This window comes from Ovis canadensis, chromosome 1, assembly GCF_042477335.2.
Source record: "Ovis canadensis isolate MfBH-ARS-UI-01 breed Bighorn chromosome 1, ARS-UI_OviCan_v2, whole genome shotgun sequence".
Taxonomy (NCBI): Eukaryota; Metazoa; Chordata; class Mammalia; order Artiodactyla; family Bovidae; genus Ovis; species Ovis canadensis.
Genome location: NC_091245.1, coordinates 264,743,281 through 264,768,481, shown reverse-complemented (window position 1 = coordinate 264,768,481; position 25,201 = coordinate 264,743,281). Strand labels below are relative to the sequence as shown.

Below are 25,201 nucleotides of genomic sequence, written 5' to 3'. Positions count from 1 at the left end.
GGCAACAAAAGCAAAAATAGACTAGCAGGATGATGCCAGACCAAAACCTTCAGCACTGCAAGCAAGCCATCGACGAAGGAAAAGGCGACCTACAAAATGGGAGAGAACATTTGCAAAACCATGCACCTGAAAAGGGCTTAATTTTCAAAATATGCACGGAACTCCACAATTCAATAGCAAATAAACCCTAATAACCCAGTGTAAACATGGGCTAAAAGACTCAAATAGAGATTTCCTCAAAAGAAAACATAAAAATGGCCAAAAGGCACATGGAAAGATGATCAGCATCACTAATTATCTGGGAAATGCAAATCAAAACCACAATTAAATATCACATCATATCAGTTAGGATGATATTTAAAAAAAAAAAAAGACAAGTGTTGGCAAGGATGTGGAGAAATTGAAACACTAGTATACTGTTGATGGGAACTCAAAATGATGCAGCCTCTATGGAAAGCAGTAATGAAGTACTGTAAAAAATTAAAAATGGCTCTAGCAATCCCACTTCTGGGCATTTACTCAAAAGAATTGAAATCAAGATCTCACAGATTTATTAGGGCCCCTCTGTTCACTGTAGCACCGTTCACAAGAGCCAAGATGTGGAAACAACCTCAATGTTCATGGAAAGATAAATGGATTAAAAATTGTAGATACATGCAAAAGGATATAATTCAGCATTTCACAAGAAGGAAATTTTGCAGTATATGACAACATGAATTAACCTTGAAAATGTTATGCTAAGTGAAATTTGTCACAGAAAGACAAATACTACATGATTCCATTTATGTGCTCTATCTAAAACAGTCAGACTCAGGCAATCAGAGAGTGGAATGGTGGTTGCCAGGTGTTGTGGGGAGGAGGAAATGAAGAGTGCTAATCAAAGGGCAAAAAGTTTCTGTTACGAAAGATAAACACATTCTAGAGAGCTGCCGAACAATATCGTGCCTGTAGTTAACAATACCACATTGTGCACTTAAATATTTGTTAGGAGGGTGAACCTCATGTTAAATGTTCTTTCCATAATAAAATTAAATTTAAAAAATGTTTACATGGTCCATGCTAAGTGCCTACTCCATTCTAAGGGCTTTACAAATATTTAATCATTGAACAACCAGTTTTAGAGAGCAAAAGGCAAAGGCACAGGAACGTTAAGCAGCTTGCCCAGAGTCACAGACCAGGTGGTCTGGCTGCAAGGTGTTCACCTTTAACATAAATTCACGAAGCACCCAGTAGGATCATTTTTTCCAGTGCTACTGCGAGCATCTTTGCTGCAAAAGAGCTGAGTCCCAGCACGTGGGCACACAAGGATTGAAGCACAGATGTTCAGTAACAAGCACTTCAGCACACTTTTTCATCCAAGCCTTAACTTTTCCAAAGACCTTGAACAGTGGCTTTCAAAGTGTGGTCCCAGGACCAGCAACATTGACCTCAACTGGGAAACTGTTGTGCTTGTGCTTGGTCACTGCCGTGTGTCTCTTTGAGACACTTTGGATTGTAGCTTGCCAGGCTCCCGGTTCCATGGGATTTCTAGGCAAGAATACTGGAGTAGGTTGCCATTTTTTCTCCTCCAGGGGACTTCCCTGACCCAGGGATCAAACTCAAGTCTCTCAAGTCTTCAGCATTGCAGGTGGATCCTGTACCTGCTGAGCCACCAGGAAAGTCTGGGAACTTGTTAGAAAGTCTGGGGGCCTACCTTAGAACTCAGAAACTCTGGGATGGCACAGCTAGCTGAATTTTAACAAACTCTCCCACAAACTGGTCCTTGAAAGAAAAACTATGACAAATCTAGACAGCATATTAAAAAGCAGAGACATCACTTTGCCAACAAGATCTGTAAAGTCAAAGCTGTGGTTTTTCCAGTTGTCATGTAAGGATGTGAGAGTTGGACCATAAGGAAGACTGAGCACTGAAGAATTGGTGCTTTCAAATGGTGATGCTGGAGAAGACTCTTGAGAGTCCCTTGGACAGCAAGGAGATCAAACTAGTCAATCCTAAAGGAAACCAAACTTGAATACTCATTGGAAGGACTGATGTTGACACTGAAGCTCCAATACTTTGGCCACCTGATATGAACAGCTGACTCACTGGAAAAGACCCTGATGGTGGGAAAGATTGAGGGCAGAAGGAGAAGGGGATGACAGAGGATGAGATTGTTGGATGGTATCACCGACTCAATGGACATGACTTTAAGCAAACTCTGGGAGATAGTGAAGGACAGGGAAGACTGGCATGCTATAATCCACAGGCTTACATTGAGTTGGACACAACTGAGTTACTGAACAACAATAACCCACAAATTCTGTTGCTCGCTCAAGGTTGAAAACGACGTGTGTGATTGTTACAGAATCTTCTCTTTGCTTGGAGGCAGTCTTCTCTGCTGTAACCCTCAATACTTCGGAAACCCTTCCATTTCTTTCATTCAGGGCCGGAGCAGAGAGAAAGAAGGAACCAAGGTGATATTTATGGTGTACTAGCCAGAACATCTGCATGTTATTTAATCCTAAACCTAATCCCATGAAGCAGTAGCAGGACTCTCTGAGCAGATGAAAAAGCAGAAGCTCAGAGGGGTTGAGCCATCTCCTGAAGGCACAGAATAAGTAGTAAACCAGGCCTGCAAAAATTCACCAATTTCCCACAGTCTCTCCTTAAAGTAGGAGCGACCACTATATCTTATTACCCTCTCCCCCATGGTTTAGGAACAGCAAGTTCCTAAATAAAAGGAAAGGAAAAAAGTATCCAGTTCAATGGAAAAAAATCCCAATGTCTTTCAAGATATTGTGGGACTCAAAAGAGAGAGCAAGGGAAAACATTTTGGGAAACCAAAGTGTGCTATGCCCTAGGACAGTGGTCCCCAACTGTTTTGGCACAAGGGACTGGTTTCCTGAAAGGCAATTTTTCCACAGAGGGGAATGGTTTTGGGATGATTCTCATAAGGATCTTGAAACCGAGATCCTTCACATCTGCAGTTGACAGTAGAGTTTGTGCATCTATGAAAACCTAACGCTGCTGTTGATCTGACAGGAGATGGAGTTTAGGTGGTAACGTAAGCAATGGGGAGCAGTTGTAAATACAGATGAAGCTTCACTCACTTGCCCATCAGTCACCTCCTGCTATGTGGCCCAGTTCCTAAGAGCCCACAGACCTGCAAAGGTCCATGGCCTGGGGGTTGGGGACCCTTGCCCTATGAAATACACGACTTCAATTTTTAATCAATGTCATCATCAGAATTCAAGAAAAAATGATTTAAATAAGCCAATGCATTTAATACCAAACTAATGAAAACAGTTGGTTATGCTAATTGTGAATGTTGACATTTTAGGAATCAGCGAATTGAAATGGACTGGAATGGGTGAATTTAACTCAGATGACCATTATATCTACTACCATGGGAAAGAATCCCTTAGAAGAAATGGAGTAGCCATCATAGTAAACAAAAGAGTCCGAAATTCAGTACTTGGATGCGATCTCAAAAACGACAGAATGATCTCTGTTCGTTTCCAAGGCAAACCATTCAATATCACAGTAATCCAACCAGTAATGCTGAAGAAGCTGAAGTTGAATGGTTCTATGAAGATCAACAAGACCCTCTAGAACTAACACCCAAAAGAGATGTCATTTTCATTATAAGGGACTGGAATGCAAAAGTAGGAAGTCAAGAAACATCTGGAGTAACAGGCAAATTTGGTCTTGGAGTACAGAATGAAGCAGGACAAAGACTAATAGAGTTTTGCCAAGAGAACACACACAAGAGCAAACACCCTCTTTCAACAACACAAGAGAAGACTACACATGGACATCACCAGATGGTAAACACTGAAATCAGATTGATTATATTCTTTGGAACCAAAGATGGAGAAGCTCTATACAGTCAGCAAAAACAAGACTGGGAGCTGACTGTGGCTCAGATCATGAACTCCTTATTACCAAATTCAGACTTAAATTGAAGAAAGTAGAGAAAACCACTAGACCATTCAGGTATGACTTAAATCAAATCCCTTATGATTATACAGTGGAAGTGAGAAATAGATCTGACAGAGTGCCTGAAGAACTATGGACAGAGGTTCGTGACAGCAAACAGGGATCAAGACCATCCCCAAGAAAAAGAAATGCAAAAAAGCAAAATGGCTGTCTGAGGAGGCCTTACAAATAGCTGTGAAAAAGAAGAGAAGCTAAAAGCAAAGGAGTAAAGGAAAGATATACCCATTTGAATGCAGAGTTCCAAAGAATAGCAAGGAGAGAAAAGAAAGCCTTCCTCAGTGATCTGTGCAAAGAAATAGAGGAAAACAATAGAATGGGAAACACTAGAGATCTCTTCAAGAAAATTAGAGATACCAAGGGAACATTTCATGCAAAGATGGGCTCAATAAAGGACAGAAACGGTATCGACCTAACAGAAGCAGAAGATATTTAAGAGGAGGTGGCAAGAATACACGGAATAACTGTACAAAAAAGATCTTCATGACCCAGATAATCATGATGGTGTGATCACTAACCTAGAGCCGGACATCTTAGAATGTTAAGTCAAGTGGGCCTTAGGAAACATCACTACAAAGTTAGTGGAGGTGATGGAATTACAGTTGAGCTATTTCAAATTCTAAAAGATGATGCTGTGAAAGTGCTGCACTCAATATGCCAGCAAATTTGGAAAACTCAGCAGTGGCCACAGGACTGGAAATATCAGTTATCATTCCAATCGCAAAGAAAGGCAATGCCAAAGAAAGTCTCAAACTACCGCACAATTGCACTCATCTCACATGCTAGTAAAGTAATGCTCAAAATTCACCAAGCCAGGCTTCAACAGTATGCGAACCATGAACTTGCAGATGTTCAAGCTGGTTTTAGAAAAGGCAGGGGAACAAGAGATCAAATTGCCAACATCTGTTGGATCATTGAAAAACAAGAGAGTTCCAGAAAAACATCTATTTCTGCTATATTGACTATGCCAAAGCCTTTGACTGTGTGGAACACAATAAACTGGAAAATTCTGAAGGAGATGGAAATACCAGACCACCTGACCTGCCTCTTGAGAAATCTGTATGCAGGTCAGAAAGCAACAGTTAGAACTGGACATGGAACAACAGACTGGTTCCAAATAGGAAAAGGAGTATGTCAAGGCTGTATATTGTCACCCTGCTTATTTAACTTCTATGCAGAGTACATCATGAGAAACGCTGGGCTGTATGAAGCACAGGCTAGGATCAAGATTGCGGGAGAAATATCCATAACCTTAGATATGCAGATGACACCACCCTTATGGCAGAAAGCAAAGAACTAAAGAGCCTCTTGATGAAAGTGAAAGAGGAGAGTGAAAACGTTGGCTTAATGTTCAATATTCAGAAAACTAAAATCATGGCATCCAGTCTCATCACTCCATGGCAAATAGACGGGGAAACAGTGGAAACAGTGACAGACTTTATTTTTGGGGGCTCCAAAATCACTGCAGATGGTGACTGCAGCCATGAAATTAAAAGACATTTGCTCCTTGGAAGAAAAGTTATGACCAACCTAGACAGCATAATAAAAAGCAGAGACAATACTTTGCCGACAAAGATCCATCTAGTCAAAGCTATGGTTTTTCCAGTAGGTCATGTATGGCTGTGAGAGTTGGACCATAAAGAAAGCTGAGTGCCAAAGAACTGATGCTTTTGAACTGTGGTGTTGGAGAAGACTCTTGAGAGTCCCTTGGACATCAAGGAGATCCAACCAGTCCATCCTAAAGGAGATCAGTCCTGAATGTTCACTGGAGGGACTGATGTTGAAGCTGAAACTCCAATACTTTGGCCACCTGATGTGAAGAGCTAACTCATTTAAAAAGACCCTGATGCTGGGAAAGATTGAAGGCAGAAGGAGAAGGGGTCGACAGAGGATGAGATGGTTGGATGGCATCACTGACTCAATGGACATGAGTTTGAGTAAACTCCAGGAGTTATTGATGGACAGGGAGGCCTGGCGTGCTGCAGTCCATGGGATCACAAAGAGTCGGCCATGACTGAGAGACTGAACTGAACTGATGTTAATTGTATAATTTTTAAATATGGTGATCATCTTGGCCAGTTCTGGTAGGCAGGGCTGGTTTCCATGGAGTCCAAGGCTGTCATAAAGAGTCTTACCTGAAATACGGATGTGTCTGAAAGAACATTACTTCTTTCCTGGTTGCCTCTGCCAAGCTCAGCTTGTTGGTGATATCTTGCTGGCCCCGGCACTTCACGATCATATACCCCTTCTTGAGATGATAGGTGAGGTTCTGCATGACCTTCAGGACACCTTTCTCGGTGCCCTTGTCCACCAGGTCTGGTTTGGTCAGGATCCCTGTGAGATAATTAGAGGAGGGCAATGGAAAGGTCAATTTTATCTTCAAATACATTGAACACTGCTAGGCTATGGGGTCTTTTTTGGCCAAGCCCAGCAGAGTATCATTTTCCCATTGTATATTCTTACCACTTTGGTCCCAAATCAGCTAACTGTACAGACATGAATTTATTTCTGGGCTTGCTATTCTGTCATGCAGATCTATATGTCTCCTTTTGCTAGCACCATACTGTTTTAATCACAGTCGCTTTGTAATATACTTGACACCAGGAATTATGATGCCTCCAACTTTCTTCTTCTTTATCAAGACTGTTATGACCAAGAGCCTTTTCTGCCCAGTGCCTCTCAGCTCATTCTTTCATTCCATTGTAATTCCTCTTATGTATTTGTATTTGCTCATCCAGTCACTCAACTCATTGACTGCCTTGTGTAATTTATTTAAAAATGTCTCTCGGGTGCCCGCTGAGTCCCCGACACTAAGGCAGCGTGCATCATCAGAACCAACTCACTCCGTCACCATGTCTCCAAAAGCACATCATTCCCTACTGTACGGAGGGTCTGTGACTCTCTAGGGTCTCCTGTCACAGACTCACTCTGCCCCTGTAGCGGTACCTCCTTTGAGATCCTCCCTGCCTTCCTCTCCCACTCTCCTGCTCTTACTCCTGTCGCTCACACTGGACTGAAGGCTTTGAATTCCAAGTGACTGTGTTCTTGATGGATGCTGGGTTTGCTTCCACCTTTTGGCTGCTGTGTACTTGAGTGTATATTCCATTTCTTTTTTAAGCTTAGCATACTTTTCTCTATTTCTATACTTAACCTTGAATGCATGGGAAATTTGCACAATGTTATAAGGCTGTTTGGAATATACTAAGACCTTTTTGTGTATACTGTATGTGTATAGTACTTAACTGAATTTACCACAATAATACTTAATATTTAGTGAAAGCTTACAGATTATCAGAGTTTGTGGCTAATGAATGCTGGAGTGGGTAGCCATTCCCTTCTTCAGGGAATCTTCCCCACCGAGGGATCAAACCCATGTCTCTTGTGTCTTCTGCACTGGCAGGCAGATTTTTTTTAAATTTATTTTTTTGCCACTGAGCCACCTAGGAAGCCCCATGAGAAGAACAGAAAACTACTAGTAAGAAGTATTACTTAATTTCTATAAAGATATTGATATCCAAGTAGATCTATCTACTTAACAGATGAAACTATCTTCTGTGGTCATTAATGAGACATCCCTAATGACTTACGATTGCATAATAGTGGATGACCCCAAACCTGAGTTTTTTCTCTGGTTCAGTGTGTTCTAGACGCCTGTAGAAGTCAGCAGGTAACAGGGTACAAGTCTAGTCTGGCATATAATAACACATTAAACTCAAGTTGTATTCCCCTACTGTTATTTTTATCCTTACTGGAAACCTGGGTATTTGTTGGAAAAAAAAGTGGAAAAGGCAGTAATATACTGGGTATCCATTTAGTCAAAGAAAATGACTGGCACACTTTCAGGAAGGTAAATTCGATGGGTAAGTGAAGTGATTGGAGAGAAGTGATATTAAGTAATAAAATTAGAGTTTTTAAAATAGTAGCTCTCATTCACCCCAGGATATGTAGCCAGTAAGTTGTAAAGCAAGGATTGAAACCCAGGCAATCTGTGCTCTTAAACCAAATCCCCTATAATGCCTTCTGTGGGGGACATTTTTAATAAAGGAATTTAAGAGAACCCATCTCCCCAAGGAAGAGTTCTACTTGAATATAAACTCTGTAGACACCTGTGCTCCAGTGTAAACCTGGAAGTGTATTCCCTGAATATGTTCATACATGCCCTGGTGAGATCTTTTCCATGAACCAAAGGCTCACAAGAATTTTTCCTCTGGACTTGCACAGTTGATGGGCCAGTCTTTTCCTCCTTTCTGGACCATTGTGGGAGACAAAATAAGGCATCTCTTTCCCCCTATCCAAAATAGGTTGAGAATGCAAATAAGGGACAATAGGAAGGAGGCAAAGAACCTCCAGATATTGGCCATACATCTAGCCCTGACCATGAGTGAGGGTGGCCCATCTGCTGTGTGCAACTGCACCCTGAGCCCACGGAGTTTCCCTGGGAACAGAGCTCGTATTTGATGCAGGATGTGGGCGCCTCTAACAGGGCTATTACATCCAGGACCTTCTAAATATCTGAGGGGTCTCCCCCAGCTTCCTGTCGGTGCTTTCTTCTTACCTATGGTCCTGTCTCCATCGGGGTCCACCTCCTGGGCCATGCTCAGCGCCTCCGTGGTGGCGATGTCCACATTGCAGGGGACTACCACCAAGTTGATGGTCTCCTGCCTCTGTATGTACATTTTGATGAGTGCCTTGATCTGATGCCAGGGAGTCACAAAGGAAGAGCACATATCTGGTCACCCAAGAGCACAGCTGGTCATCCCAGAGCACCATCCAGTTTTCACACTTCTGAGCTTTGGATTATCCTACGCCCTTCCTCTAGAATGTCTGACCAGCTGCCCTCACTGAGCTCTCTGTTGACGTCCTGCTTATCCTCCAGAGCTCATCACTGGTATTTCTTCTTTCCCAAAGGCTCCCTGATTCCCGTGGTCAGATGAGACCCCTCTTTCCTTGACAGATCTTCCCTGGGATGCTTCTGAGCTGACGGCAGGAGGAAGAGGCATGCTCTAACCCCAGGCAAGCATTTTTGTCATGCCCTGGGAAATCCCACACATTTGCTGAGTGAAGCAGGGTAAGAAGTGTGGAATGAGTCCTTTAACTCAGGAAGGGGAATGACCTAATTACAAGGCTCCCAGAGACAGAGAATGGTGATCTGGATGTTGAGGAGAAAAGAGTAATCAAGTGCCTAAGACAATGGGGCCAGCAGAGACTCATCCAAGAGGGACTGCCATGGTCTTAGTTGGGCTGTAATTGGGTTCCCAACACTGGCAGTGCCCCGCCCCCTCCTTGGAAAAGGCAAGAGGGCAGCTGTGACCTCAGTCTCAGGGGACGAGGCTTTCATCTTCTCCCTCTCCCCTGCCCCGTCCCTTTACACCCTGGACAACAACCCTGATTCTGAGACCATCCTTGCCTCCTTGGCCTCCATGTGAGCTGTCTCAGCAAGGCTTGACAAGGCTGGTCTCAGGGTGGACCCAGCCAGAGATCAGGTGTGATTCCGGCATTCCTGTGATGACTGTTCTCAGGCAACCTTAAGTGGGAAGGTCTTTGGTAAAGAAGCCCCAGGCTCAGCAGCTGTTGGTTTGTATCAGTCAGAGCTGCTCTGCGGTTCTCATGCCTCCACTGTACCAGCCTTCTTGTCCCTAGCCAGAGATCACAAGCTGTGTCCTGATTGACTTATGTGGTATTATTTTAAAAACTTGTGGCTAAAATCGGCAGATCCCATGTAAAACTCCAATGTCTGGCTTCTTTTAAATATTAGGATAGTGGTAACACTGGGTCCATATTCCCACAGGACAGCATTGGGCAGGGTGTGCATTATACACCTCCAGGCCTACGGAGTCAGCTTTGCCTGTTTCCATGACTGCCGGGCTCTTGTCAGAACCCAAGTGTGAGGCCCCAGCCCTAGACTTTCCTCTGCAGTCTCCTCCCCACCTACCCAGAGTACAGGCTGGGAAGGTGCACCAGAGCCCTGGGGGCTGCCGGCAGAGACCTCAGAAGTGCCCCCTGCTGAGTGTGGGGCCCACTCCCAAGTTGCAGAGAGGCTCACCTGCAGTCCGATGTCTTGTGGCTGGTTTTCCACAGCCACTCTGGTGATGCCGGGAAGGTCAATGAGGGTCAGATCTGGGACCTCAGGGGAGGTGACCTCCAGATTAATGAGCTCATGGCTGATGCCAACTCCATTCCCAGCTATGATGTTCTGGGCTGTGGAAACCAAGAGAGGAGAAAACCTGAGTCCAGATGAAGAACCCAACCAGGCAAAAGCAGTGGAATCTGTGGGCAGATTTATGTGCCTCATCTATTTATGTGTCTCACCTGTATCAGGGGACAGTCCTAGGGTGAGAAACAGGGAGGCAATTTAAGCACAGCCCTGATGAATTGCCTAATTCTTTAGGAATTAGGAAGTGGGAGAATGATGGCAACCAGGCTACTTTGTAAACGTTTCCTGCTTCAGCTATCAGTCCCAGTCACTACTTAAGCTATGATTTTGTAACTCTGTATTGAAGTGAAACATACATACAGGAAAGCACCCCTTGTCTTAAGCCTGTGGCTTGGTGAGTTTCACAGGCGGGACCCATTGGTGTCACAGAAACACATATCTAGAAGCAGAACATGGTCAGCCCCCCTACCCTGCTAAAGCCCCTCTCTCCCTGTGGATCACTAGCCCTTGCGTAAAGCAGCGCTTATCTTAAGCTTTACCAGCATCTACTCTTTTGCCCATTTTTGTACTTATACTTGGCTGAGCTAAGTGAATTTGCTGATAGATAACCACTTTTGACCTACAAGAAGAGCATGTTCCTGTGGTCCCACCTAATTAAAAAAGGAATCGAAAACTGTGTCTTCTCTAGGTGTCACGCATGTGCGCCTGTGTGCTAAGTCACTCAGTCATGTCTGACTCTTTGCGACCCCATAGACTGTACGTTGCAAGGCTCCTCTATCTGTGAGATTCTCCAGGCAAGACTACTGGAGTGGGTTGCCATGCCCTCCTCCAGGGGATCTTACCAACCCAGGGATCAAACCAGAGTCTCCTGTGGCTCCTGCATTGCAGGTGGATTCTTCATCGCTGAGCCCCTTGGGGAAGCCCTCTCTTGGTCCCGCTTCCTCAGCTCAACATTTCATTTGTGTGAATACCTTATACTGGTGCTTTGTGGCTGAGGGCTGTTCCTTTTCATTGCCATTCTGTGTCTTGATCCAGTCTGTGGGGTGTTGGAGGTTGGGGCTGGGGGGCGGGGGGGGTGGGTAATCATAGTTGCTTGCTTGCTAAGTCACTCAGTCATGTCTGACTCTTTGCGATTCTATGGACTGGAGCCTGCCAGGCTCCTTTGTCCATGGGATTTTCCAAGCAAGAGTGCTGGAGCGGGTTGCTGTGCTCTCCTCCAGAGGATCATCCCGACCCAGGAACTGAATCTATTATGTCTCCTGCATTGGCAGGCAGATTCTTTTACCACCAGCACCATCTGGGAATCACAATAGTGCTGCTATAGAGATTCTAGAAGCTGACTTTGGGTGCACATTTTGGCTGGGGTATACTTGGGATAAAGAAGGCTGAGCGGCAAAGAATTGATGCTTTTGAACTGTGGTGTTGGAGAAGACTCTCAAGAGTCGCTTGGAGACTGCAAGGAGATCCAACCAGTCCATCCTAAAGGAGATCAGTTCTGGGTGGTCATTGGAAGGACTGATGTTGAAGCTGAAACTGAAATCCTTTGGCCACCTGATGTGAAGAGCTGACTCATTTGAAAAGACCCTGATGCTGGGAAAGATTGAGGGCAGGAGGAGAAGGGGACGACAGAGGATGAGATGGTTGGATGGCATCACCGACTCAATGGACATGAGTTTGGGTAAACTCTGGGAGTTGGTGATGGACAAGGAGGTCTGGCGTGCTGCAGTTCATGGGGTCACAAAGAGTCGGAAATGACTGAGGGACTGAACTGAAGTGATACTCAGGATTAGAGTTTTGAGGTGTCGTGGGGTGTGCACACAGCCTTAGTGGATATAGTGTCAATTTTTCAAAGTAGTTGCACCAACTTATACTCCTACCTGCAGTGGACCAGAGTGCCAAGATGCTATAGATGCTTTAGAGATGCTGTTGTAAAGATGCTCATTACTCATCCTAACACAGAACATTCACCTAAGTTCACAGAACATGCCCTCCCAGATCTGCCCACAGAGCTCACAGCTAGAGAGAGACTGGGCAGATCTCAGCCACGCTGAAGGATGTGCTGGGCACATGTGGACAGGACGGGCGTAATAAGCATGGCAGTGCAGAGCTTTTATCATTTGAAGCTAGGAAACTTGCCAGGTGAAGATCTCAGGAAGTTCCTGTTTTGGGGGTGGATCTAGAATTGAGGCAGCACCTTGCAATTTGGGGAGCGATCCTTCTGGTGAGCTAGCTGGAGACATGGGGTTCTCAGGGAGCTGAGCCCAAGAAGTCATGTGAAAACCCTAGCCTCAGATACAAAGTTTGTTGCTCAGTGAGGCATAAGTCAATGGCAATCCACTCCAGTACTCTTGCCTGGAATATCCCATGGGCAGAGAAGCCTGGTAAGCTGCAGTCCGTGGGGTCGCTAAGAGTCGTACACGACTGAGCGACTTCACTTTCACTTTTCACTTTGATGCATTGGAGATGGAAATGGCAACCCACTCCAGTGTCTTTGCCTGGAGAATCCCAGGGATGGGGGAGCCTGGTGGGCTGCCCTCTATGGGGTCGCACAGAGTCAGACACGACTGAAGAGACTTAGCAGCAGCAGCAGCAGAGACATAAGTCCATCTCCCTAGAACGGAAGCTATGGCCACAGAGTTTCCTGTTATGATCAGAGTGAATTTTTGCCTGTCTGGCTGAGCCCAGCTTGAGTGCAGGAAGGGGAAGATGCCTTGGGGAGGCGTGGGCAGGCTCAGGGACCTTGGAGGCAGGGCTGCTAGGGGATGACCTCCAGGGTCCCCTCTGGGTGGGTATGGAAGTGGATTCCAGGAGCATGTGTGCATGCTACTTCAGTCATGTCTGACTCTTTGTGACCTTATGGACTGTAGCCCACCAGGCTCCTCTGTTCATGGGATTCTCCAGGCAAGAATACTAGAGTGGGTTACCATGCCCTCTTCCAGGGGATCTTCCCCCACCCAGGGATCAAACTTGTGTCTCTTATGTCTCCTGCATTGGCAGGCAGGTTCTTTACCACTAGTGCCACCTGGGAAGACATTCTAGGAGCAACTGAGCCTTCTCATTCAGTGGTTACCTCAGGCTGATCTCAAGAGTTGGATGTGCTTCTAGGAGTGATGGGTGGGTGGGGTTGGCTTTGGGGGAAACCTCACGGCTTGGGGACAGGAATGCAGCCACAGGCAACCAGATACTTCAGGTTAGAGCAGCCCATCGGGACACACATCCCCAGCGCTGACCAGGGTAGCTGCAGCAGGGGTGCTGCCCGGGACACTTCCCAGAGGAGAGGCAGGTAAACTGACCGTCATGAAAGGGTAGGGTTATATGAGGGACATGTGCGAGGCAGAGGGCCGGCATGTGGGAAAGCCTTGAAAGAAGAGATGGTGCTCGCTGTGGAGCTGGAGAGGCCTGAGTGACCGCTGATGACCCCAGCGGGGGAAGGAGCCGACTTGCAGATGCCCGCAGGGCCCTACCTCTGCGAATCTCCCGCTCCACCTCGGAGGGGTTGTGCAGCTGCTGCGTCACGTTGCGGTAGGTGATCTTCCCCGTCCATTCACACTCCCGCTTTGTCAGTTTCAGCACCAATGGACACCGGGTGATGATTCCTGAGAGAGAGTTTCCCAAACAGCCTCTAAGTTTCCCTTAAAAAGAAGCATTCACAGGTGCCCTTTTCTTTTCCCTTCTGACTGCACCACAAGGCATGTAGAATCTTGGTTCCCTGACCAGGGATCGAATCCTCATCTCTTCAATTGGGAGCATGGAGTTCTAACCACTGGACCACCAGGGAAGCCCCACCCTTTGCTCTTATCCTTCCCAGTGTCCCCAGAGGCCTTGTCTGAAATCTGTATCCCTCTCTAGGGAGGACTCAGTTAGGACTAATTACCCCTGGCCCTAGAAAGGCCTCGGGCACAGTCCAGGTGGCAGCCAAGGGTCAGGACAGGGGTAGGAGTGGGAGGGAAGCAGTGAGATCTACCCGACCCCATCCAGCCCTCCCAGCCCCTCACACTCGGGAATGGCGGGAGCCCAAAGCACTGTCCTGTAAGGGGCTCCTGCCTGTCCCACAAGACTGCCACGGCCACACTGGCCTCCAGACGCTTTGCTCTGTTGCTTTTCTCCTGGAAATGCTGAACCCAGGGCGGAGAGGAGGAGCCACTGGTCCCTCCTCTGACTCCATCACACACCAGAGTTGGGCTGATGGGGATCTCACAGGAGACCCTGGAGTAAAGGACCGGCTGCCCATGCTTGGGAGGACACACAGGCCGGGGCGCCTGGTCTGGGTGGTTGTTGAGGGCTGTGCAGGGTCCATGAAGCCCCCATACCCTCCTCTGTGCCCAGGAGGCAGCCCTGGCTCCCCGGGTTCCTGTTGTTTATGACGGATGGGCAGTGCTGGAAGAAGATGAGAATGAGAGAGGGAATCAGGACAGGGGAAACTACCCAATTTAGGGTGCCAGGTCCATCCTTTTTTCTCCTTTATAATTATTTTCATTGTCAGAATGTATGACAGCTTTTTAATTCTGTGCTTGAATGCGTGCATGCTAAGTCACTTCAGTCATGTCTGGCTCTTTGTGACTCCATGGACTGTAGCCGGCCAGGCTCCTCTGTCCGTGGGATTCTCTAGGCAAGAGTACTGGGGTGGGTTGCCATGCCCTCCTCCCGGGGATCTTCCCAACTCAGTGAGTGGACCCAGGTCTCCTGCACTGCAGGCAGATTCTTTACCAGCTGAGCCAACAGGGAGGCCCAGACGATCATAGCAGTAGTAGTATTAGTTAGTTCTGTCCGACGCTGAGACCCCACGGACTGTAGCCTGCCAGTTTCCTCTGTCCATGGGATTCTCCAGGCAAGAATACTGGAGTGGGTTGCCATGCTTAATTCTACACACGCTTAAATTTTCTTCTTTTTTTTGAGAGGAAACAGGAACTTCCTTGGTGGTCCAGTGGTTAAGACTCTGCACTCCCAATGCAGGGGGTGCAGTTTCGACCCCTTGTTGAGAAGCTGAAAGTCCACGTGCCTTGAGACATGACCAAAACACATTTCTCTTTTAAAATGAAACATTGTGTCTTATCACACCATGATCCTGGCTGGTAGCTTCTCGAATTTGAGAAAATTCTTCAAAAAGACTTTACATGTTACCGGAAACTGAAAAATTAACATAGAAATGTTTCTAGAGTCTTAGAAGACTAGAAAGAAACCAACTGATACAAAGCCCAGCAATGACTGTTGACACGTGAAAGAGGACTCAGAACCTAGGGGCAGCAGGAACATCCAGGCCCACACCCACTACCACCCCCTGCCCACATCACCGGTCCAGGGGGGCTTCTCGTGACCTCTCTTGAGCCTACTGGTCCTGGGATGCTCTGTGGCTTGCAGGAGGCTGCTCCAGCAGTACTTACCGCTGCCCCTGGGGAGGGCGACCCCCGACAGAGCCTCCAGCACGGAGCTCTTGCCTGAGCTCTGGTCCCCAATGACGGCAATGGCGGGCAAGGCCAGGTCCTGCTCCACGCCCAGGGCCCGCAGGGAGTCGATGAGGTCAATGCAGGGCCGCACCTTCTCCTCGTACTTTCTGTACAGGTTGTTTTCGGGCCCCTGGAGAAGACAGACAGACTCACAGTCTTGGTCTCTGATGGACTCCCACCGCTTTCTGGAATTTGCGGCTGAATTGATGGATCTGCTCATGCTGGGTTAGAGACAGGAGGGGCGAGAGGTGGAGGCGGGTGTGCCAGAGGCAAGGCCCCCGCGCTTGCTCCTGCAGAGGCTTGGCTTCCACTGCTGTGGGCTGGAGGTGGAGGTGCCCGTGTGAGTTGGGAGATGGTCCTGTGGGGGCAGGCGCTTCCAATTGGAGGGAAGGGAGAAGCCCACCCCGGGCCTGCAGGGCCCGGGGTGGGGGATGGCTGGCAGTGATGACTGTGGCAGTCATAGCTGGAGGGAAAGCTCCCAGGCAGGAGACCCCAGCAGAGAGAACGGAGGCCCCAGATCCATGTCCAGGAAGGTCACTGCTGCCCCAGAGACTGCCTGCCCCTGGGGCTTGTTGGAAGTGACCCAGCTGTGCTATGGGGACTGGACTAGACTGGCAGGTTTTATTCCCCACTCCCCCCCACCCCTCCACCTTTTCAGATGGTAAAGAATCTGCCTGCAATGCAGCAGACCCAGGTTCCATCCCTGGGTCATAAAGATCCTCTAGGGTGGAAATGGCAACCCACCCCAGTACTCTTGCCTGGAGAATCCCATGGGCAGAGGAGCCTTGCGGGCTGCGGTCCATGGGGTCACAAAGAGTCGGACACGACTGAGTGACTAACACACACACTTCTCTCCACACACACCCCAACCCACCCATGCACCCTTCCTGACCCACCCTCTTCTCACCTTACCTTTGACCTCTGTTGGCCCCCGTCTGCTTCTGGCTGCTGAGGGTCCAAATTCAGCTGATTGAAGTTGTTGGGAAGGAAGTCCGGGTTGCTCTCTCCCATCTGCCAGGGTGGGGGACTCATTGTCTGCCCCAGTGCTGGGCCCGGTAGCCCTGGTGGCTGCTGATGGAAGTTCATGTCTTCCTTTGGGTGGTGCTGAGTAGAGGTTGGAGCATGCCTCCTGAACTTCAAAGGCCTGTAGGACATCGACACGACTGTCTGCTTGGAGAGCTGGGGTGTGCGGTCTCTGGGGCTCAGCGCCTCTGGTCTTCTTGGCTAGCTCTGCGAAGACACAAGATGGGAATGTGGCCCAGAGGTCCCCCAGCGGACCTTCCTGGGGGCTGTATTTCTTCCAGCTCTGCCTCGCCCAGTCCCTTACAACCCACCTGCCGCTCACCGATGCAGGGGAGACCAGCAGCCCAGCTCAGGCCTGTCTGCAGGAGGGGCTGATGGCAGCAAACAGGCACAGAAAACAAAAGGGGTGTTGGTGGGCCCCTGGGGCCTGGGGACAAGCGGACTCCACGCTTCCACGGGAGCGTCTCAAGGGTCTGCCGTCACTTCTGCTGGCCTCCGCGTCGTCACCTACAGCTTAGGATGAAGAGGAAGCAGTAAGGCGTGGAGAGATGACAGGGAGCCCCTCCAGGGTTCCTTGGTTGCCAATCTCTGCCCCGCCGTCACTGTTTCTCACCCAGGCTGGGTCAGGCTGCTGGAGATTCTGGGAGAAAAGGTTGCTGGGGTTTCTTACATCTCCGTGGGACCTATAACCAGGTGGTCTTCCTCCTAGAGACAGCTGGCCTCACTCAGCACCACTCTGAGATGCTCATTTCACAGCAACCTGTGATGCTGTTTCCATAGCAACCCTGCATGTCAGTGCCTAGTATGCACTTTTTCAGGTCAAGAAGGTGAAGCACAGAGGTCTAGATACTGGCCTGAGTCAGGGCCCAGAGGCCGGCCAGGGACTCTGGGTCATGAACACTTTCCTGCTATGACCGCCCCCCACACTAGGGGGGCCAGAGTGGAGACAGTGAGTTGAATGTCTTCGCTCTCCTCCCATGCAAGTCCACCTGGATATGTGACTGTGACCTTATTTGGAAAAGCCTACTTGCAGTGGAATTGAGGCAGATCTGGTGATGACGGTGGGCCCGAAATGCAAGAAGAGACAGACGGAGAGGGTTTGAGACTCAGAGCCCATTGGCTGGAGGGCGACAGAGGCAGGCACTGGCGGGTCGCTGGCCCAAGTCAGGGACCTCCGAGGGGATCAGGGGCCCCAGAAGCTGGGACAGGAGCCTGAAAGGGGTCTCCCTCAGAGCCTCTGGGAAGAACTAGCTCTACCGACACCTCGCCCTGGAACTTCTGGCCTGAGAACCGGGAGAGAACAGATGTCCTATGTGTCTGAGTTGGGGGCATTTGTCAGGCCAGCTCCAGGGCACTAACCAGTGGGGAGGATTGGAGTCTCGAGGTGGTGCCTACCCCATAGCTGACCCTTGGGGCATCCGTGTGTGCCCCATTTCCAGCCCTCCGTCCATCCCCTCCTCACAACAGTGGTCCCATCCTTGCACACACTGTGGCCCTTTCCCTTCTAAGCCCTCGGTCTCATCCTGTCACTACCCTTTCTAAAAACTTCGGGAGTCTTTTTTCAGAACAAAGTTTCTAAAGAATTTGGTCCTCACCTACCTTTTCCTATTTGATACCTCTGAATGCTGGGCCAAGTTTTTTTACCTTCCCTCAAACTGGAGCTGCACATTCATAACCTTGTGTGCGCCACTGGCTTAGCTTTAAAAGTGAGGGTGGCTCATTCACTTATTCATTCATTCAACAGATGTGTTTTGAGGACTGATGCAGGCTGAATTGTGTCCCCAAGTTCATAGATCAGAGTCCTAACCCCTAGGACCTCGGTGTATGTCTATACTGGAGAGATGGCCTTTAAAGAGGTGATTGAGGTAAACGAGGTCACTAATCCAATCTCACTGGTGTCTTAGAAAAAACAGATTAGGACAAATACACACAGAGGCAAGACCAGATGAGGACACGGGGAGAAGACTGCCGTCTCCATGCCCAGGAGGCCTTGGGAGAAAGTAACCCTGCTAACACCTTAGTCTTGGACGTCTGGCCTCCAGACTGGGAGAAAGTAAATTTCTGTTGTCTAAGCCATCCACCCTGCGGCCCTTTGTTACAGCAGTCTGAGCAAACTGATACGAGGACCTACTATGTGCGAGGTGGTTCCTGTCACGAGGGTTCAGTGGTGAGCAAGCCAGATGAAGTCCCTGTCTCCGGTACACACATTCTGTCAGGGGGACCCCCCAAACAAGAAAGCCGACCAATGAAGAAGGCTGCAGTAATGCAACCCCAGGTGACGATGGGGTGTCTGGAAGAAAGGGAGTGGGTGACAGATCCTGGGGTCAGTGTCAGAGGTGGAGGCAGGGGCTGTTTGAGGGCATGTCTGTGTATATAGGAAACAGGAAATTAATGAAGAGAGGAGCTATTATTTGAGGACCTGGGGAGGAACCTTCCTGGCAGAGCCAGTCCAAGTGCAAAGGTCCTGAGGTCAGAATGAGCTCAGGGAACTGGGAGAAGCACACTTATCTCCTGCGGGCTCAGAAAGCCCAGCCCAGGGGCGGCTCCCTTCTTCGGGACTGGGGGCTGGCCCCTCTGGTCGTCTCTGCCTTGCTCTTTCCGGGCTGTGCCCCGGCCTTTCCTGGCATGGCTGGAGCTAGACCTGACATTTGGGTTTGGGCTGGAAGGAGGTGAGGAAGTCTTCTACCTGCACTTTTCTGAGCAGCCAGCCTCACCGACCTGGAGACCCTAAGAAAAAGGAGACACCCCCAGGCTCGGCCCCACTCCTGGGGGAACCCTGTAAAGGCTGTCCAGTGGAAGGAGCACCCTTATCTCTGTGCTGAAATCCTAAGACAGCACCTCTGTTCCCTCCTGTGGATGAGGGGCAGTAAGACTGCTCAGCTGAGTGTTGGGTGGAAGGCCAGTCTTACAGGCAACCCCAATCTTATAGTCAGCCGATTCCCAGATGTGTGGGGCTGCGGGAAGATGAGGCAGACACTTCCTGGCCAGGAATTGCTGGCACGCCGCCCTCAAATGCCCTGTGGCTAGCTTTAGAGGAAGAAGACTCTCAGCCAGCCCCTCCCACTGGTCGGGGACTAAAACTAAATCTGGGTTTTACAGCTGTTTGCATCTTCCTGTTCTTCATTTCTCTGAGTCCCTGAGGTTTTGCCTTTTCTCTGGTTCACATCTGATTGTTTCCCATGGGGCCAGTCTGTCCCACGAAATTCCTCATCTTACAAAATACCTGACCCTTCAGCAAGTGTCTAGAGAAAGTATGATCCCATGAAAAGGCCTCTGCTTTTTCTTTTTCATCCTGCTGGCAGCATCCTCAGATATTTTCCTCCAGTAGTGCCAAGGAGTGCTGGCAATGAGCAGAAGCTGGAAGGGACGGGGATGGGCTCTATGCAGAATCTCAGGAGGAAACAGCGCTGCTAATGCCTCCATCTCAGACTTCCAGCCTCCAGGGCTGGGAGAGACTAAGTTTTCATTTTTTAAGCCCTCTAGTCTGGGATACTGTGCCATGACAACCCTAGGACACTCACACACCATTGCTGTTCAGTCACTCAGTCGTGTCTGACTCTCTGCAACCCCATGGACTGCAGCATGCCAGGCTCCCTCTTTCAGTCTCCTGGAGCTTGCTCAAATTCATGTCCATTGAGCTGGTGATGCCATCCAATCATCTCACCCTGTCTTCCCTTTCTCCTCCTGCCCTCAACCTTTCCCAGCATCAGGGTCTTTTCTAATGAGTCGGCTCTTCGCATCGGGTGGCCAAATTTTTGGCACTTCAGCTTCAGTATCAGTCCCTCCAGTGAATATTCAGGCTTGATTTCCTTTAGGATTGACTGGTTTAATCACCTTCCTGTTCATGGGACTCTCAAGAGTCTTCTCCAGCCCCACAGTTCAAAAGCACCATGGTTTATACCTAATCTGTTCCCCCCAAGTGCCTTTCTTTGCTGGGTGGACTTGGCATCATATCCGTCTCTAAGTAAAATTCTGAAGGTGTAATAATCCACCAGTTCATGCTACAATGGGAATCAGCAAATGCTAGAAAGCAGGTGTTGGAGAAGGCAATGGCACCCCACTCCAGTACTCTTGCCTGGAAAATCCCATGGACGGAGGAGCCTGGTAGGCTGCAGTCCATGGGGTCGCTAGGAGTCAGACACAACTGAGCGACTACACTTTCACTTTTCACTTGCATGCATTGGAGAAGGAAATGGCAACCCACTCCAGTGTTCTTGCCTGGAGAATCCCAGGGACACGGGAGCCTGGTGGGCTGCCGTCTATGGGATCGCACAGAGTCGGACACGACTGAAGCGACTTAGCAGCAGCAGCAGCAGAAAGCAGATGTCCTTGCCCCTTGAGAAACAGTGTCAGGAGCCCCCTTGGCCACCGCTGCCTCAAGTAAGAGGGATCCTGAAGCTCTGAGATCAGGCTTTGGGGCTTTAATTCTGATACGAGTTCTAAAGTGTGTGTCATTCTATATCATCACAGTTACTATTATCAGATGGGGCTCACCCTACTCACCTGCCCCCACCCCATCGTGCTGCCAATTGCAAATTGGCACTTGTCATCTGTCTCTAGGCTTCCCAGGTGGCACAGTGGCAAAGAATATGCCTACCAATGCAGGAGAGGCAAGAGACTTGGGTTTGATCCCTGGGTCAGGAAGATCCCTGGAGAAGGAAATGGCATCCCACTCCAGTATTCTTGCCTGGGAAATCCCATGAACAGAGGCGCCTGTCGGGCTATAGTCCATGGGGTCACAACTGGACACAATTGAGTGACTGAGCACACACAGAGACACACACACACACACATACACACATCTAACTCTACAAGGATTGAACTCTGAGCCACTGCAGTTGCTCCCCTGAAAGTAATTCAGGATGGAGATCAGGAACAAGGCCCTCTGTGCTCTGGGAAAAACTGGCAGAACAGGTCTTCAGATAGTTAGATATTTTCTGGAGAAGATTTTATGAACACAATTCTTGCATCTCCTCATGTCTAGAAAAGCACTAAAATCACTAATAGTGGCATCTGCTCCTCATGACTAGCAGTGAGCTTCTGCAGAAATGTGTGCTTGATTGCATGTACGCCCTTCACTAAAATCATATATTACTGACTTCCCCACTAGCTGTTTGTTGCAGCTCCTCGGAGCTATCCAAAATGCTATCTCCCAGGCTATCATCCTCATTTTGGCCCCAATAGAACTTAACTCATAACTCTCATGCGCATTTTTCGCCCAGTCAACACTGCCCACTTGAGATGCAAACTGCTAGCAAAGAGTTCCCCGCGTCTTCCCCATCCCCGCCCCCCCCCCCACGCCCGCCCGCCGCCCCCCCGCCCCGCCCCGCCCGCCTGCCTCAGCTCACCGCCCCCCTTGGGTCTGAATAATCTGCTAGAGCAGAAACCTTTCACTGACTAGATCACAGGTTTATTATAAAAGATTTCCCAGGTGGCGCTAGTTCTTTATAGAACCTGCCTGCAATGCAGGAGACATAAGAGACACGGGTGCGAACCCTGAGTGGGGAAGATCCCCTGGAGGAGGGCATGGCAACCTACTCTAGTATTCTTGCCCAGAGAATCTCCATGGACAGAGGAGCCTGGTGAGCTACAGTCCGTGGGATCACAAAGATTCGGACATGACTGAGTGAAATCGCATGCACACACACACAACTCAGGAAAAATGAAAGTGGAAGCCGCTCAGTCTTGTCCGACTCTTTGAGACTCCTTGGACTATACAATCTATGGAATTCTCCAGGCCAGAATACTGGAGTGGGTGGCCTTTTCCTTCGTCAGGGGATCTTCTCAGCCCAGGGATGGAACCCAGGTCTCTCTACCAGCTGAGCTACCAGGGAAGCCCAACTCAGAACAAGCCAGATGGAAGACACGCAGAGGGCAGGCGCGGGCCGAGGGTGGAGCTTCCGCTTCGTCTGCGAGCGCTGCTGCCCCGCATCTCCAGTGCGCTCCAGAGCCCTCCAAACACTCTCGGGTTTTCAGACGGTTTCATTACAGAGACCTGAGTGACTCCATCACTGACTATCAGAGATTGAAACCAGCCTCCTGCCCTGCTTCTCTTCCGGGAGGTGGGGCGTGGCTGGAAGTGCCCGGCCTCTGTCACGTGATCGCTCACCTAGGCAACCGGCTCCCACCTTATTAACATAACACGGGGACCTGAAGCCACCTGATTAGCATAACAGAAGCCGATGCTCTCCTCGCTTCTGAGGGTTTTAGGAACACCTGTTAGGCTGGAACTGACACAGACCAAATAATCTCTCCTTTTCCCCTACAATTGTGAATATTATGAAATAGTCACCTGGATGAGTTAATATCTATCTTCATACTTACTTTTTTTTCTTGCGATGAGGACTTTTAAGATCTACTCTTTTCGTTGTTAAGTCTCCCAGTCGTGTCTGACTATTTTGCAGCCCCATAGACTGTAGCCTCCCAGGCTTCTCTGTCCATGGGATTCTCCTGGAAAGAACACTGGAGTGAGTTGCCAAGCCCTTCTCCAGGGGATCTTCCTAACCTGAGGATCGAACCTGCATCTCCTGAGTCTCCTGCATTGGCAGGCGGGTTCTTTACCACTATTGCCACCTGGGAAGCCTTCTACTCTCTTAGCAACTTTCTAAAATGTTACACAGTATTATCAGCTGTGGAGATGCAAACTACAGCAAGGCGACTATGGTTAATATATTTCTTATTATAAATCACAGCTTCACAGAGCATGAAACTCTTTCCCCTCCTCAGGATGTGCAACTTCCATGGAAGTTCCAGAAGCCACTTCTGAGTAGTCACAAGGTCTTTGGCCAGACTCGGGGAGATGGGCACCCCCTGTGCTTCCTTTCTAGAGCATGCCTGCAGGGATGGCTAGGGGCCAGCACTCCCGCACAACGCAGGCAGCCTCAAAAACATCATCTTTCTGCCTCCAGCCTTCTGGCACAAGCCACGTTTACCAGGAACCGCTCTTAATAGAAAAGCAGATCTGCTGCCGGAAGACGCATTTAGGCAGCCCTCCCCGCACTGACCCCGCTCTTACCTGTGCGCCTGTAGGAGGGAGGCCGGCAAGTCATCTCTGCACATTCCTCCCGTTCCTTTTATAGGATCCCTCCTCCCCTCGTGGCTTGCTTTCCCAGAAGCAAGGGAAATGAAACTAATGGCTTGCCATAGAAACGAAACCATCAGCCTGCCACAGAAACGAAACCTGAAGCATCCATCCATTTCCCGGTGCTTCACACAGTGGTCCTGACTCCAGCTGCATGAGTCTCCTGGTGGGCATTTGAACTCACAGGGAGGGTCGGGGTGGGGGCGGGTAACGGGGCTAACAGGTTCTCCAGCAGGCTGGGGCCGAGCACACTTGGAGAACGGGTCACTTATCATAGCACTGTCCAGGACTTTCTGAGATGCTCTGCGCTGCCACTCTCTGCCCTGTTTAAGCTCTGAACATGCTAGGAAGGGACATCCACAGCTCCTCCACAGCATCCCTCACGTAGGCACGTGGTGCGTACCCTCACACATGAGCTAGTTCCCAGGGGTGAGCCTGACTTCCTGGTCCTGTGTGGGTTACTTTGCCTGCAAAACTATGGGCATGCACTCCCCCGGGGTTCCAAAGCCCTCCCTTCGCTGTGACTGAAGCGAGGGTGAGCTGGGCATTCCTACCACCAGAGTATGGGGGGCCCCAAGGAGCCCTGGGGGTTCGGGGCTGGCACAGGACGGGGGGATTCTGCCTCCATCTCAGCGTCACATCCATGAAGCTTTCCAAAACAAAACAAAAAAATCTAAGAAAATTAACAAAATGAATCCGGAGCACTTTTTTGCTCATTCACCTGACTTGTGGGCAAAATTTCCTCTAAAGAAGACATTTTTAGGCTTAAAAGATGGTTATTAAAGCCTGGCATTAAGAGGTCCTGGGGGGAGTTTCCAGGGTCTGCGTCCTGCAGGACCTGGTGCCCAGGTCATCCATCCAGAGGTCCCTGGGCAGAGGGGTAAGACGGAGGGAAGAACTGGACAGCTGACTTTGCAGTGAGTTTTCTGATTCATCAACTGTGTTACAGGGTGGATGCCTTTGCAGCTCCAGGAAAGGCACAGGGAAGACACTGCAGAGGCCAGACAGAGTGGGACCACTTCCACAGAGGCAGCGAGGGAAGTTCACGCTAAGGAGGTGACTGAGGACCCACCCTCCCCAGCAGCACAGCACTCCCCCTCGGCACGCCCCTCAGGAAGTCTCTCCAGGAAAGATCAGGGCCTCAGCAGCATCAAGGCTCTGGGCTAGTTCGCGAGCTGCTGTCCGGGGTTTCGGGCGGGAGCTTGGTGATGACCCCTAGCCGGGCTCCCTCAGCCCACCTGGCCCACTGACCCTCCAAGGAAGGGCTGGTCTGGGTGCTCATACACCCTCAGCAGGACCGCTCCTTCTGAGTTTGCTTTCTCGGTTGTGCAGAGACCATACAGTGTCTGCCCCACTAATGGATTAAGGAGGTGAGGAACTGGGAGCCTGTGCACAGGTGAGAGTTCTAAGTGTGTGTCTGTGCAGCGTGGTGAAGTGGCAGAGGCCACTGTGGGTGGAAATCCCCCAGCTCTTCACTGTCTGGACCCCCCCTTGCTCCAGCGGTGCAGGGACAGGGCTGGGGGA

The 25,201-nt window shown here is 49.4% G+C and overlaps 1 protein-coding gene across 6 annotated transcripts in view; it reads right to left on the bottom strand.

Annotated features, from left to right (window-relative positions):
- MX2 (MX dynamin like GTPase 2) overlaps positions 1 to 23,802 on the bottom strand; it is a 39,402-nt gene extending 15,600 nt beyond the window's left edge. Inside the window, exons 1-9 of one of the 6 annotated variants that reach the window (XM_069581249.1) lie at positions 23,612 to 23,712; positions 22,921 to 23,046; positions 16,908 to 17,109; positions 16,486 to 16,803; positions 15,511 to 15,703; positions 13,594 to 13,725; positions 10,019 to 10,173; positions 8,531 to 8,669; positions 6,111 to 6,309 (exon numbers count right to left, since the gene is read on the bottom strand). In XM_069581249.1, the coding sequence (XP_069437350.1) occupies positions 6,111 to 6,309; positions 8,531 to 8,669; positions 10,019 to 10,173; positions 13,594 to 13,725; positions 15,511 to 15,703; positions 16,486 to 16,728 (1,061 nt within the window). In that variant the 5' untranslated portion in view covers positions 16,729 to 16,803; positions 16,908 to 17,109; positions 22,921 to 23,046; positions 23,612 to 23,712. Of the gene's footprint in view, positions 1 to 6,110; positions 6,310 to 8,530; positions 8,670 to 10,018; positions 10,174 to 13,593; positions 13,726 to 15,510; positions 15,704 to 16,485; positions 16,804 to 16,907; positions 17,110 to 22,920; positions 23,047 to 23,611 lie in introns of all 6 variants that reach the window. The other 5 variants (XM_069581265.1, XM_069581292.1, XM_069581282.1 and 2 more) reach the window with 5 other exon arrangements.
- Between the last annotated feature and the right edge of the window lie 1,399 nt (positions 23,803 to 25,201).